The 15350-nt window shown below is 48.8% G+C and overlaps 1 protein-coding gene across 2 annotated transcripts in view; it reads left to right on the top strand.

The window, feature by feature from the left end:
- Nucleotides 1-15350, top strand: part of abtb2b (ankyrin repeat and BTB (POZ) domain containing 2b) — a 389054-nt gene that overhangs the window by 340703 nt on the left and 33001 nt on the right. For both annotated transcript variants that reach the window (XR_011933118.1, XM_072466583.1), the window contains exon 9: nucleotides 1675-1771. Coding sequence is in view for 1 of the 2 variants with exons in the window: in XM_072466583.1 (XP_072322684.1) it covers nucleotides 1675-1771 (97 nt within the window). In the remaining variant the exon portion in view is untranslated. The remainder of the gene's footprint in view (nucleotides 1-1674; nucleotides 1772-15350) is intronic.

The raw sequence follows: 15350 nt of genomic DNA, 5'->3' as shown, positions 1-15350 counted from the left end.
CTGATTTACGTCCCCCTTGGGAGCGCAAATCGGGAAGCAATTCCATATCCCTTGCTATACAAATTTATGCATTGCATGGAATACGATGGATTCCTGAGGGAATCCCACTATCAGGCCGCCATTTTGAGCGGGCGGCCCAATAGTGAAGACCTGCGGTAGTGGCCTGTGATTGACGGATTCCACAAAATAGCCTTGTTTCATTCATTTCCCTCCATGGACCAGTGACTGTAACCCCAATGTTTGCAAACATCAACCACATCAAAGAGATGTAAGTTCATTCCAATTACTAAGTACATTCCAATCACCCAAAAGTGTGACCGCAATTCATTTAGCGCTCTTTGATATGGTTGATTTTTGTAAACATTGGGGTTTCAGCAGAGTCACTCATCCATGAAGGGAGATAAATGAATCAAAGCTGCAGTTGTTTTGTGGAAGCTGTCAATCACAGCGCACTATTAGAAATGAATGAATGGCTTGCAGCTAATAGATCTGAGGGGTTTAAACACATGTCACAGATGTTCTCCTTCCAGGAATGGAGGCGTGAAGCTTCCAGGTAAGTGTTACAGCTGTAATTCTTTTCACTGGCTCTGGCTGGACTGCTCTCTTGCTTCCAGACAGGGGGCTCTTTTCTGGGACGGGGGTCCCGTTAGTAAGGGGGGCTCTGTGGGGAGACCCTTTAGTTAGAAAATCTCTGGGGGGGGGGGTCCTTCAGGTACAGGGTCTCTGGAGGCATCCCTCTTGTTAGTAATTCTGTGGTTGACCATCTAGTTAGGGGGTTTCTCTGGGGAGGATCCTTCAGTTCAGGGTGCCATGGGAGTCTCCCTATAAAGGGGATTCGGTGGGGTGGTTCCCCTATTAAGGGAGGGTCTCTTGACGGGGGGGTTCTCCTATTTAGGGGGTATCTAGGGGGGAGGGGGCATGGGCGAGAGGGGGTTTGGTAGAGGAGCAGTGGTCATTTGTGCATTGTGGGGAGGGGTGGCCTTTGAATGGACTTTGGGGAAACTCCCTTAAGGACTTAACCCCTTGGCCCACCGTGAGGTCCACCACGTCAGGCTCACATCTGGTGGGACCTGTAGTATTCCCCAACCACGTGATTCCTGGCCAGGGGACCGGAGAATCACGGAGGACCAGAGATTAGGGTGTTGGGCCCGATGGCAAATGGGACTCATTAACATTCATTTACAGCCTCCCGCTGACAAGCAGGCGTGAAACTCGATCCAACCGCCAGCAGGGGTTGGGACATCGCTTTCGGATCAGCGCCCACCAACGCTGGGGGTGGGGGTTGGAACAGCCAGAACACAGTAACTGCACTTTACTATTTAATGATCCTTGCTGGAAATTTTGTTGGTCCGAATTGAGTCCAACTAAAAGATGCTTTGTGGTTGACTTACTTGGGAGTAGTGGCTAAGTTTGGACATAAAGGATAATTAAGTTTGACTATGAAGGATGATTAAGTTTGAATATGAAGGATGATTACTGTAGTGATATATACAAAGTTATTACTTGTCTGTCAACTGTACAACAGTAAAAGGTTGCATTCGCAGGTGAGAAGAGAAAAAATATATACACCCGGAATTCATTTCTCTAAATTAATCGACTTCTAATTCTTTTTTATTTCTCAATATTGAAATAAGTTTCTCTTCATTGAAATTTATTTTTGTTTCATCCTCACAGCTTCTGCTTGATGCTGGGGCCAACGTGGAAGGTGGACTTATTAATTCCGGGGAAGATAACTGTGCAGAAACACCTCTTCAGCTGGCTTCAGCAGCAGGTAATAGCTCTCTCAGTCTCGCTCTCTCTCTGCCGGCCTTTTATTTTCAGTGGTTTAGTCTGATACAGATGATGTATCACCTTCTCCAGTTCATAAGATAGATCAGGATGAGAGAGGTCACTGGGGTCCATCCTCGCTCATTGATCCAAAATTAGCCGACAGTCCATCCATCACAGCTTTGACCATTTCTTAAATGATTCCAGGATTTTTGTCTCCATTACTCTTAAATGGAGACTTGTTTAACAGCTATTGATATTGAGGTTACCCTGTGGCAATTCTGATTTCGCAGAAAAACTGTGTCTGGCTTAGAACTCAGTTACCCTGGTTGCTGGAGTGTTATTAGTATTCAATTCGCAGCTGGATATAAAACCAGCTCAGTCAAAAACTGTCAACCATGACCGACAAAGGGAGGTTAGTTTGTTTCACAACCTGATTCTGTACCGTACAATAATGCCAACATATCTGTCTGTTGCTGGAAAGAGACACACTCTCCGAGCTTTCCGTCTTGCTCGCGATCAGGGTAGCTCGCAAGAAATGGCAAAACTGTAACGGGGAACAACAATTTAAAATGCATGAGAAGAGAGTGCTGATTGGGTGGCAAGTAGATTCTGATTGGTGGAGGCGTCGCAATAGCGAATGCAGCATGGAGCAGTTAGCTGCCGAGCTTTGTTGAATTTCAAAATGGGCCCAGATCGACTGATTGGTCAAGGCATTATGCTGGGGCATAAACCAGGGAATGATTGTTCGCTGAACCTCTGTTTAGCTGAAAAAGATGCAGAGTTTGGATATGCTCTTTCTGCAATGGACAGTATCCTGTGTGTGAATATATGTGGCTTCTAGCATGTGTGAGTGAGCCACACTACGAAGCTGACTGACAATCTTAAACCGGTCTTCAGTGTAATTCTTAGCACAATCAGGATTGTTTAACAAGTGCTGCCCAATCGCAGAATCACATTGAATGTTGGAATTCACCCATCAGGACAAAGTCCCATGAGTGGGGGGGGGGGGCAGGGGATGGGGTTTCTGCTGCGGAGGCTGATGGGAAACCACACCACAGGCGGGATTCTACGTCCCACCAGCCCCGTTTTACTGCGTGGTGCGCCCTCGCCGGCAGCGGGCTTCTACGTTTTCGCAGCCGGCCAATGTGGTTTGCCATTGTAGGCCACCACCCTCGGGCGTCGGTGCGTTGCCGACGGGGCGGAGGATCCCGCCGATGAAGAATCCCGCAGCATATCTTTAGTTCCCAGCATAATTAATTTTGCATTGGTGGGGAAGGAGGTTGCGCCATCTTCAGTGCTGGAGTGGGCATGATGATGGGCGTCCCACCATCATACCTGGGTGCAAGATTGAAAAGGCACCTGACATCACTGACCCACCAGTAAAGAAAGAAGATGGACATCCAGGAACACTCTGAGGTTGGAGGACGGACACTGAAACTGGAAGTTCCTGATGGAAGCTCCTCCCAGGTAAGGATGACAGATTTCCGTCCCTAAAGGACATTAATGAATCATATGGGTTTTTACGACAATCGTTATCTTTGGACTTTTAATTGCAGATTTTTGTTGAATTCCAATTTCACCATTTGCCATGGTCCTATGTCGGGAAAGCATTAACCCTGGGTCTCTGGACTACTAATCCAGGGTCAATACCAAGACGCCACTGCACATTATTCCAACTGAGGTCTAGCTAATGTCTTGTATAAGTTCAGCGTAACCTCCTTGCTCTTGTATTCTATACCCCTTTGAATAAAGCCCAGAATACTATATGCTTTATTAACTGCTCTCTCTACCTGTCCTCCTACCTTCAATGATCTGTGCACATGTACACCCTGGTCCCTCTGCCCTTTTAGAATTTTAGCCCTTATTTTATTTTGTCTTTCCATGTTTCTCCTATCAAAATGTAACACCTCACACTTCTCCGCATTGAACTTCATCTGCCACCTATCTGCCCACTCCACCGACTTATCAATGTCCTTTTGAAGTTCTACACTGTCCTCATCACAATGGCCCCAAGTTTTGTGTCAGCTGCAAACTTTGAAATTGTCCCTTGCATTCCAACATTTAGATGGTTAATATATACCAGGAAAAGCAAGAGCCCCAATCCTGACTCTTGGAGGACATCACAACAAACCTTCCTCGAGCATGAAAAATATCCATTGACCATTACCCTCTGCTCCCCATTATCCAGCCAATTTTCTATCCACGTTGCTGCTGTCCCTTTTATTCCATGAGGTAGAATGTTTCTCACAAGTCTGTTGTGTGGCACTGTATTGAATGCCTTCTGAAAGTCCATATACACCACATTAATAGCATTACCTTCATTGACCCTTTCTGTTACCTCATCAGAAGATTTGTGGTTAAACACGATCCATGCTTGATCCCAATCAACCCACATTTTTCCATGGGACGTCTAACCCGAATATTGTTTCTAGATGCTTGATGTTAAACTCACTGGCCTATAATTCCTTACAACCTTTTTTGAACAAAGGCTTAACATTTGAAATCCTCCAGTCCTCTGGCATCTCTCACGAGTCTAGAGTATTCTGGAACGCTGCCTTCTCCCTGTCATCGAGGCCCCTGGATGCCAAGACTAGCTGTGCTCCTTGATCCACTCCTCGGCCGTCGGATATGTGGGCATCTCCGGTCTTCCCAAACCTATCCAGCTTCCTTCCTACCTTTCTGCAGTTACAATATCTGTGATGGACTATTCCATGCTTCCCCTGCTACGTTGAAGGAAGGCACACTGGAAGCCACCTCCTGGTCACTGCTGTGACTCCCAGCTTCAGCCTGTGAAGCTGGCACTTCTGCTAAAGCTGCAGCTATGTCAGCCTCCCTCGCGGCCATTTCAGTTCTTTCACTGTCCGCTCGAGCATGGCCAGGTGCCTTTCCATTTTGTTTTCCATAACCTGATGCATGTTTAGTGGAATCCTGCTGACTACACCAAGACACAATGTGGGATTTAAGCACACAGACTGCACGAAGGCCACTGGCATCAAAGCGGTATCAACCCTCAGTGTAACTCACAGAAACAAACTCTTTACAGAGAATATTATCTGCCGACACCTCGTCCTGTTCGGGACCTCGGATCCTCAACATAGTCACACACTAGGCATGTTCTGGCTTGTTCTGCTCTGCTCTTCTTAGCTGCAGTCTAGTTCTCTCCCTCACTCTCATGAGGTGTCCTAGACCCGGGGTGATGTCACTTGGTTTGACTTGATTTCCGTTTCCCTCCCTGGTTCCTTATCCAGTGTCAGGTGCCTCAAGCCGCTCTGGCCTCCTGCCAATCACAAGCCCTGGATTAGTCCTTCCTGCTTCCTCCCTCACCTCTGGCTCCACCTCTCAGTTGGTCAAAAACACTGCTCCCACAGGTAGGGTCCCACAAGGGCCGAACAGTTCCCCTGCTTGGTACTCTCCTCCAACATCGCCACCTGCTGCCAGAGGCCCCATTACACAAGGTTAAAGGAACCTTCATCCCTGCAAGAAGACTCAAATGCTAAGATTGGGGGAATTTCAACTTATTGTATCATTTAATTTCTGAGAGTGTGATTAATAGTAACAGTAAATAAGGGTCCACTTATCACAGTTCAGTTGACAACCAAATCTGAAGTGTGAAGCATTCTCTGAGGTATTTTTCCAAAGCAGTATTACCTTTTTAAAAAAGAGCAAAGCATTTGGATTTCACTGGATCTGAATATTTAATATTCAATCATACAGTAATTTAGTCCATTAGAATATATCATTGCTATAATATATATGTTCGTACAGAATACAGCTCCACAAAATGGCAGCCAATTGGAACTACACGGTGTGATATCATGGCACCTGGTGAATTGCCCATTTGGAGAGCAAATGTAGGGCACGATGGGCCGAATGGCCTCCTCCTGTGCGGTAAACATTCAGTGATGCTGTGGCAAAATGGAAGCTATTTCAAGTAGCACATGGTGGCAGAACGCAGTTTTCTCCTCAATTGCTGTCATGTTTATTCATGGTTTCCATCATACACGACAGGAGTGTGTTAAACTAAAGTAAGGAGTGGGAATAAGTTCATACTGTCCTTGCAATGCCTCTCAAGAGTGACAACATCAGAGGCAGTCAGGCAGGCAGAGATCAGCCATGATCTGATTGAATGGCGGAGCAGGCTCGAAGGGCGGAATTGCCTCATGCTGCTCCTAATTCCTACATTTCCATGAGATAACGGACATAACAAACTCAGCCAGTTAATTACCTAGGGCAAATAGATCGGACTTGTGGTAAACCACTGTGCTCTGATATTAGGAGTTGTACGGTAGAACCTGCACTACAGGTTCACCTGTGGCCCCTGCATGCTAGCTCCGCCCAGGAGGCAGGTTATAAATATGCGTGGCCTCCAGCTCGCAGCCATTTCGCCAGCTGCTGTGGGAGGCCACACATCTGATACTAATAAAGCCTCAGTTTGGATTCAACTTCGTCTCCAGCCAAATTGATCGTGCCTCAATTTATTAGTATCTGATTCAGAAGATGGACCTCCGGATTAAACCAGATCAACTGCAGCTGGATCCACACACAAGCGACGCCAGAAAGGACTTCCAGCGCTGGCTAGCTTGTTTTGAAGCGTATATCAACGCGGTGCCGATCCCTGTTCCAGAGGCTCAGAAGATTCAAATCTTGTACTCCAGACTCAGCTCCAAACTCTTCCCGCTGACCCAGGATGCGCCCAATTACACTGATTCCATGACTCGACTCAAAGAAAATTACGAACAGAAGACAAACACGCTCTTTGCCAGACACGCGCTCGCAACGCGTACTCAACTACCTGGTAAGTCAATCGAGGACTTCTGGAGGGCACTGATCCCACTAGTGCGGGACTGTGACTGCCAGGACGTTACAGTTAAGGAGCACTTAGATCTCCTTATGCGGGACACATTTGTAACTGGGATTGGGTCCGATGTTATCAGGCAGCGGTTCCTAGAAGGGGCCACGCGCGACCTCGCTGAGACTAAAACACTAGCGCTCTCCATGATGGTCGCCCTGCGCAATGTCCAGTCCTACGCCCCAATCGCGAGGCCCACTCCTCCTATGCTTCATGGGCCCCACAGGCAGCCGCCACAGCGGGGGCGCTACCCACCCAATACGCCTGCGCTACACGCCAGCCGGCGCCGCCATCTTCTCCCCCGCACAACACGTGCGTTTCATGGTCGCAGCCATCTTGCTCCACCCCCGCAAAGTGCGTTCCATGGGCGCTGCCATTTTGTAATCCCCAGGATCTTGTCCACCCCGCGGCACATGGATACCAACAGCTTTCCAGGACCTCAACTCAATGGCCGCCTCACTACCCGACGATCAACCATGGCTTGCCTCCATGGCAATCAACCAGTCCTGACCACATAATCTGACCAACGCATCCACCAGCGTGAAAGTCAACGGCCATGTGACCTCCTGCCTACTGGACTCCGGGAGCACCGAGAGCTTTGTACACCCAAATACGGTAAGGCGCTGCTCCCTTAAGGTACACCCTACCAATCAAAGTATCTCCCTGGCCTCCGGATCCCATCCGGGAGTACTGCACGGTCACGCTCACAGTCCAAGGCGTAGCGTTCCACGGCTTTTGCCCCTACGTCCTCCCTAACCTCTGCGCTGCACTTATCCTCGGCCTGGACTTCCAGTGCAACCTCCAGAGCCTGACACTTAAATTCGGCGGACCCTTACCACCCCTCACTATGTGCGGCCTCGTGGCCCTAAAGGTCGATCCTCCGTCTCTCTTTGCCAATCTAACTCCAGATTGCAAACCCGTCGCCACCAGGAGCAGACGGCACAGCACCCAGGATAAGGCCTTCATCAGGTCCGAGGTCCAGCGGTTGCTTCAGGATGGAGTCATCGAGGCCAGCAACAGCCCCTGGAGAGCTCAAGTGGTAGTGGTTAAGTCTGGGGAAAAAAAACGAATGGTCGTGTACTACAGCCAGACCATCAACAGGTACACGCAGCTCGATGCGTACCCCCTCCCACGCATATCTGACATGGTTAACCAGATTGCACAGTACCGGGTCTTCTCAATGGTGGACCTGAAATCCGCTTACCACCAGCTCCCCATCCGCAAATCGGACTGGCCATACACCGCCTTTGAGGCAGGCGGCCAGCTATATCACTTCCTTAGGGTCCCCTTCGGCGTCACCAATGGGGTTTCGGTCTTCCATAGGGAGATGGACCGAATGGTCGACCGGTACGGCTTGCGGGCCACGTTGCCGTACCTGGACAATGTGACCATCTACGGCCATGATCAGCAGGACCACGACGCCAACCTCGGTAAATTTCTCCGCACCGTCACTCTCCTCAACCTCACGTACAACAAGAAGTGTGTGTTCCATACAAACCGCTTAGCCATCCTCGGCTACGTGATCCAGAAGGGAGTTATGGGGCCCGATCCCGACCGCATGCGCCCCCTCGTGGAGCTCTCCCTCCCCCACTACCCCAAGGCCCTCAAACGCTGCCTGGGGTTCTTCTCATATTACGCACAGTGGGTCCCAAACTATGCGGACAAGGCCCGCACACTCATACAGTCCACTCATTTCCCCCTGACGGCCGAGGCCCAACAGGCTTCCGCCCAGATCAGAGTTGATATTGCCAAAGACGGAATGCACGCTGTAGACAAAACACTTCCTTTCCAAGTAGAAAGCGACGCATCGGACGTCGCACTTGCCGCCACCCTCAACCAGCCAGGCAAGCCCATGGCATTCTTTTCCCGCACCCTCCATGCCTCCGAAATTCGGCACTCATCCGTTGAAAAGGAGGCCCAGGCTATCATTGAGGCTGTGCGACATTGGAGGCATTACCTGGCCGGCAGGAGATTCACTCTCCTCACTGACCAACGGTCGGTAGCCTTCATGTTCAACAACACGCAGCGGGGCAAGATCAAAAATGGTAAAATCTTGCAGTGGAGAATCGAGCTCTCCACCTTTAATTACGAGATTAAGTATAGCCCTGGTAAACTCAACGAGCCCCCTGATGCCCTATCCAGAGGTACATGTGCCAGCGCACAGGTAGACCGACTCCGGACCCTGCACGGCAGCCTTTGTCACCCAGGGGTCACTCGGTTGTACCACTTCATTAAGGCACAAAATTTGCCCTACTCCATCGAGGAAGTAAGGATAATCACCAGGGACTGCCAGGTTTGTGCGGAGTGCAAGCCGCACTTCTACCGGCCAGACCACCCGCACCTGGTGAAGGCCTCCCGCCCCTTTGAACGCCTCAGCGTGGATTTCAAAGGCCCCCTCCCCTCCTCCGACCGACACACATATTTCGTCAGTGTGATCGATGAATACTCCCGGTTCCCCTTCGCCATCCCTTGCCTCGACATGATGTCTGCCACCGTCATTAAAGCCCTTAATTCTATCTTCACTCAGTTCGGCTTCCCCGCCTACATCCACAGTGACAGGGGATCCTCATTCATGAGTGATGAGCTACGTCAATTCCTGCTCAGCAGGGGTATTGCCTCCAGCAGAACGACGAGCTACAACCCCCGGGAAAACGGACAGGTAGAAAGGGAGAATGGGACGGTATGGAGGGCCGTCCGGCTGGCTCTGCGATCCAGGAATCACCCGACCTCCCGCTGGCAAGAGGTCCTCCCTGATGCACTACAATCCATTTGCTCATTACTCTGCACTGCTACTAACACTACACCACATGAACGTCTTTTTACCTTCCCTTGGAAGTCCACATCCGGGGTATCACTCCCAACTTGGCTCCCAGCTCCGGGAACCGTGCTTCTCCGTAAGCATGTGCGGCTCCACAAGGCGGATCCGTTAGTGGAAAGGGTGCACCTGCTCCACGCAAACTCACAGTACGCCTACGTGGCGTTCCCCGACGGCCGCCAGGTTACCGTCTCCCTCGGGGACCTGGCACCAGCAGGTTCCACCCCCACACCACCCCCATCGCCCTGGCGCCACCCTCCCCTCCCCCGCCGCCCCCATTACCCACCCTAGGACCATCTATCCTCCCCCTGCCCACCCCCGTTGATGAAGAGGATTTCGGCACGCTCCCGGAGTCAACTTCAACCACGACAGCGCCAACATCGCCGTCGCCACTTCGTCGATCTCAAAGGACCATCAAGGCACCGGACCGGCTGAACCTCTGACCGGCCCGCCGGATGCCAAGAGACATTTTGTTTACTGCTCTGTGAATATTAAAAATGCTAATTGTATATAGTTATCCACCACCCCCGCCGGACTCAATTTTAACGGGGGGTGAATGTGGTAAACCACTGTGTTCTGATATTAGGGGTTGTACGGTAGAACCTGCACTACAGGTTCGCCTGTGGCCCCTGCATGCTCGCTCCGCCCAGGAGGCGGGTCATAAATATGTGTGTCCTCCAGCTCGCAGCCATTTCGCCAGCTGCTGTGGGAGGCCACACATCTGACACTAATAAAACCTCAGCTTGGATTCAACTTCGTCTCCAGTCAAATTGATTGTACCTCAGGACTTATTCAAAATGCGCATAGGTGTCCCAATAGCAGAGCTAACATATTAAGAGCTCAGCTTTGATAGGTCAATGTTTCTTCATACTGCTGACTGGTTTCTGATAAAGTGCGACCGAGTTGGAAACATGAGCACTCGCCTGAGGTGTTGCAAGAATGAATTTACTTCAGCTATCGTAGTTCAGTTTTGGCTTTTCGGCTCCGTCTTAGTTCCCTGGATGATTTATCAGCACACATTGTTCAAATAAAAACATTCAAAAACAGCCATAGACTGGAAGCAAAAGTTAAAAATTGACCATAATTCATTGTTGTCGGGGTGTGTGAAAGGTATTGCTGCAGGCTTCATGTACGACTGACGATGGGTCTTGCTGTATAAAGAATGACCTATTGCCGCAAATAGTTGGTAACGTTTTACAGATGTTCTTTCGAATCCAGTGACCTCAAATTCATATCGCCTGGTTTCTATTAGATGAAAGGACACAGACGATCAGGAAACGTGAACCCAAACAAAACTCAAACAGAGTCGAATTGACGTTTATGAGTACTTTACAGATGTGTCACACAATAAAATGTTCTGGACTTTATCTGGCACAGACACTGCATACGGGCCATTTAATGTGGGAATCTGGAACTCACTGCCTGTAAGGGTGGTAGAGGCGGGACACCTCACAACGTTTAAGAAACATTTAGATGAGCACTTGAAACGCCATAGTATAGAAGGCTATGGACCAAGTGCTGGTTAAATGGGATTAGAATAGATAGGTGTTTGATGGCTGGCACAGACACGATGGCCGAAGGGCCTCTTTTTGTGCTGTAAAATTGTGACTATCTGAGGATTCGTACTGCCATCCCTTCCTACTTCCAACCCTTTCTGGTATTCCCTTGGCAATCACTGCACCTCATGCAACTGATTCAGGGATGAACCCGGAGGCTCGTCACCTGACGAAGCGTGGGCTTCATCCGTCCTCTGAGTACCGGTGACCTCTGATTTCCCTGGTTCCGCCCACTGTTGACCAGATTGTGACCCCCCCAAGCTTGCTCTGGATCTAGGTCCCAGCGAGGTGCGTGTATCTGCTGGTGGGTGGTGCGGGTGAACGCAGTGACAGCTCTTCAAGACTGCTTATTTCAATATCATCATTCGGGGTGCCCTCGGACCTGGAGCTGGGGGAGGGGGGATACCTTTTGGGTCTCCTGGGGGGGCGCTTATGGGTCTCCCAGGGTGTTTTCCAGATGTGCCTTTGAAAGAGAATAGGGAAAACTAGTGCAGGGCAGAGGGCTGGAACAGATGACAAAACGCTCACAGTGTTATCTGAGGGATGAGCTGGTGCGGGATACTCACTTGGGTGTGTGCCAGCCATTTCCCCCTCACCACAAGCACAGTCCACATCTTCACCAGGCAGCACGATGGCACAATCCTCAAAGGGTGTGGGGATATTGACTTGCGATGGTCCTGCCCCGGTCTTGGACCTCTCGCTGTTGTTGTGCACGAGCTTGTCCAGGAGAAAGTCAGAGCGGGAGAGTGTGAGCAGGTCGCATGCCAGCGTGTGGTGAGTAGAGCCTTGGGCAGGATGAGTAAACGAGCTCGAGAGGAGATGAGGTTGCTGGAGATCAGAAGGTGTGTGTGTGAGCACGAGCACTGATATCCCTTGAGATGGTTGTGTGTGACATCAACATGAATGTGCTATGGGCTGGTGAGTCCATGAGGCAGGAGTAATGACCTGGTGTTACGGGGGAGATCGTTCATCCTCTTTCTGCTTGGACATTAAAGGGGTGGGGCGGTTGCTGTATGGAGGGGGATGATGAGTGGGGGGATCGGAGCTGATTTGCGATGCGGGGGCGGGATGGTTGGACACGGGACCTCGCTATCGGGCTGCCCACTCAAGATGGCGGCCCATTAGCCGGATTCCTTTGTAATCTGTCCTCTCCCACGCCATGCATAAATTTCCATGGCGTGGAATACTGAATTGCATACCGCTTTATGACTGCAAGGAGATTGTAAAATTGGTGCATTTCAGCTCTGGCATGAGAACAGGGTCTCCCAAACTGAGAATTCCTCCTACAACCTTCAGGTTTGCACAACTCAATCTTTGCATCACCCAACTATTACTTCCAGATCTTCCCTTCTTCACTCTGGTGTTATGCACTATGGGCCTTGGCCCATTCACATTCTGAATAATAAGACTAAAAATTCTACTTAGTCTGTACTGAAATATGGGACAGGGGGTTAATTAATGCCCAAGGTGAGCTCCTTTCTGTTTATCCTATTCTAATAGACGTCATCGGATTGATTCCCTGTTGCTGGACAGGGTCAACCACTATATAAACATGGCAAAGTACTGTGGGCGGGATTCTCCATCCCGTCTGGTGCGACTCTTCCACTGGCAGCTGGATCTTCCGTCCCGGCAGCTGGCCAATGGAGTTTACCATTGTGGGCACCGCCACAGCGTCGGGAAACCCGCGGGCGAAGCGGAGGATCTCGCCGACAGAGAATCCAGCCCTTTTACTTTGTTCGGCTGATAGTTTAACATTCAAAAGTTATTCTTCAACATAAATCTCTTTACCAGGAAGTAATGGCCATCAGTCAGTTGATCGGTATATTCATGTTTATTGACCATCTGTTGATGTGCTTACGATGAAAGGTCCCGTATAGTAGAGTGAAGGGACTGTCCTCAAACACTAATCTATTTCACATCTCTATGCTGTGTAAAACTTACAGGAACAACTATCTCTGTATCAGGAAAGAGCTAAAGAGAATTACATTGGGAAAAATAAGCTTAAAAAGTGTACAAAACAGCATTTTGTTAGATGAGTGATTATTCTCTGTACACATGGGTCTCTTAATTAAAAATAAACTTTGAAACATCTTCATATTTGGCCCTCACTTGAGTTTACCCAGTGAGAAGCAGGTTATGCTGGACCCTGGGAAGGAAAAATTAAGCTTGGGTTTATTTCAGCCACATTCTGCATTTATATAGGGCCTTGAACACAATATAATATTCCAAGGTGCTGCACTGAAGCATTATAAAGCACAATGCAACACCTTGCGGAGGCCCATTACCCCTTTGCACCCCCCAAACCAAAATGATATCCCTTTTTGGCTGACCCCCACAGACTTTAAAACCATTCCCCTGCCCCATTACCACCCCCCCCCCCTTTTGGAGTCTCCAAACCTGCCCGATCAATATGCTGGACTTACCTTCAAGTCTAGTATCCACTTTCTTCATTCCTGGGAGCTGCCTGTAGTCCCAGCAATGACCACTACTGCCTTCTGGCACTGCTGGGACCGCCGAGTTACTGGTCAATCAGATTGGTCGGCAGCTCTGGAGGCGGTGGAGGGGGGCGCCGGGGGGGCGGGGGGGGGGGGGGGGGTTATTTCCAATGTAGTATCGCTGCAGGGCAACCCTATTTAAAATTGGCCAGAGTATTCCATACCCCTGTACAATTCACCCCAGGGCCACATAAAAAGTAATGAGGGGAGATGACCAAAAGCTTAAGGAACATCTTAGGAAAGTGAGATAGAGTTGTAGGCTAAAAACAGATGCTCTTTAGAGTGGAGGAAACCATTGGTGACATGACATGGGACTTGGTATTCTTGCTTTAGCCCTGCTGATGTGTGCAGCTGCATAACGTTTTACCAGAATGGACACTGTTATATTTTAAACAATGACTTATCTAAAATATACATATTACTCTTGAATCCACCAGGATGATAAAATGACCAATAGTCTTCTTGGTGAAAGATGAACTATTTAATGAGTAATAAAATAATAAACTGTGAGTACTTTTACTTAATACTAAACTAACAATAAAGAATTAAAGTACAATACAGATAACTATATAACTATACACTATTATAACAAACTAGTCCTAACTTCTCTCACTCTAACTATTCTATGTCTTGCTTGTTCACTGTTCTGATGTCATCTGACTTAGAAAAGGCGGGAAATCAGTTCTTATAGTATCTGACTGTGAGCCATCTAGTGTTGAAATGATTGTACTACATTTAGATACATTGATCATTGATATCTGAATATCACTACAGACACTGTCGTCTTTTTGTTCCCAGAAGTAGTACCGTTGTATTCTATCTGTGTTCATCATGGAAAAGGACAAAATCGATACAGAAATCAGGGAGACTGTGACATAATAGAACAACTTAGCATTGGGAGGAAGGAGGTATTATTGATTTTGGCATGCTTAAAAGTGGATAAATCTCCAGCCTGATGAGATGTACTCTAGGCTTCTGTATTGGAGGACAGCTAATGTGGGAACATTATTCAACAAGGGAGTAGAAAAAAAAACAGGCAATTACAGGCTTATGAATCTAACAGAGAAAATACTGGAAAAGATTCTGAGGCACAGAATTAATCTCTTTGTCAGAGGGAGTTCATGTCTAACAAATTGAATTGAAATTTTCAAGGGGGTGACTAGGTGTGTAGATTAGGGTAATGCAGTTGATGTAGTCTACATGGACTTCAGTAAGACTTTTGGCAAGGTCCCACATGGGACATTGATCAAGAAAATAAGAGCCCATGGGATCCATGACAATTTGGCAAATTGTAAGCAAAATTGGCTTAGTGGCGGGATGCAGAGGGTAATTGATGGTCGATGGTTGTTTTTGAGGTTGAGGGAGGGAAATCCAAAATTTAGGGTCCAGCCAGCTGAAGGCATGGCCTCCAATGGTGGACTGATTCAAATCAGGGCTGTTTAAGACATCGCCGCTGGTGAGATTCTCCATTCCGCCAACAGTGCACCCATGCCTGCGGGTTTCCTGGCGCTGTGAGGTGGCCGCAATGGGAAATACCATTGGCAGGTGGAGGGGATGGAGCATCCCGCTGCTGGCGAAGGCACACCGCCGAGGAACACGCGGCTGGTCAACTGGAGAACTCCGCCCCAGAATTAGAGGAGCTCAGATTCCTCGGAGGAACGTGGAACTGGAGGGGATTCCAGAGCTAGGAAGGGGGCAAGTGTTGCTAACTTTTGGTTGGCTCTTAATTCGTAATTTGCTCTGTTTGTTTAACCTTTGCTCTAGCGTCGCCAGGTATCTTTATGATACCGCCACGAGGTTCAAGTTCAAGTACTGATCAATAACTTAACACACCATTTAGTAAGATTCAAATCAAAGCACATTTA

The sequence above is a fragment of the Scyliorhinus torazame genome, chromosome 10, assembly GCF_047496885.1.
Source record: "Scyliorhinus torazame isolate Kashiwa2021f chromosome 10, sScyTor2.1, whole genome shotgun sequence".
In the NCBI taxonomy this organism is placed as follows: domain Eukaryota; kingdom Metazoa; phylum Chordata; class Chondrichthyes; order Carcharhiniformes; family Scyliorhinidae; genus Scyliorhinus; species Scyliorhinus torazame.
This window is presented reverse-complemented; position numbering and strand designations above follow the sequence as displayed.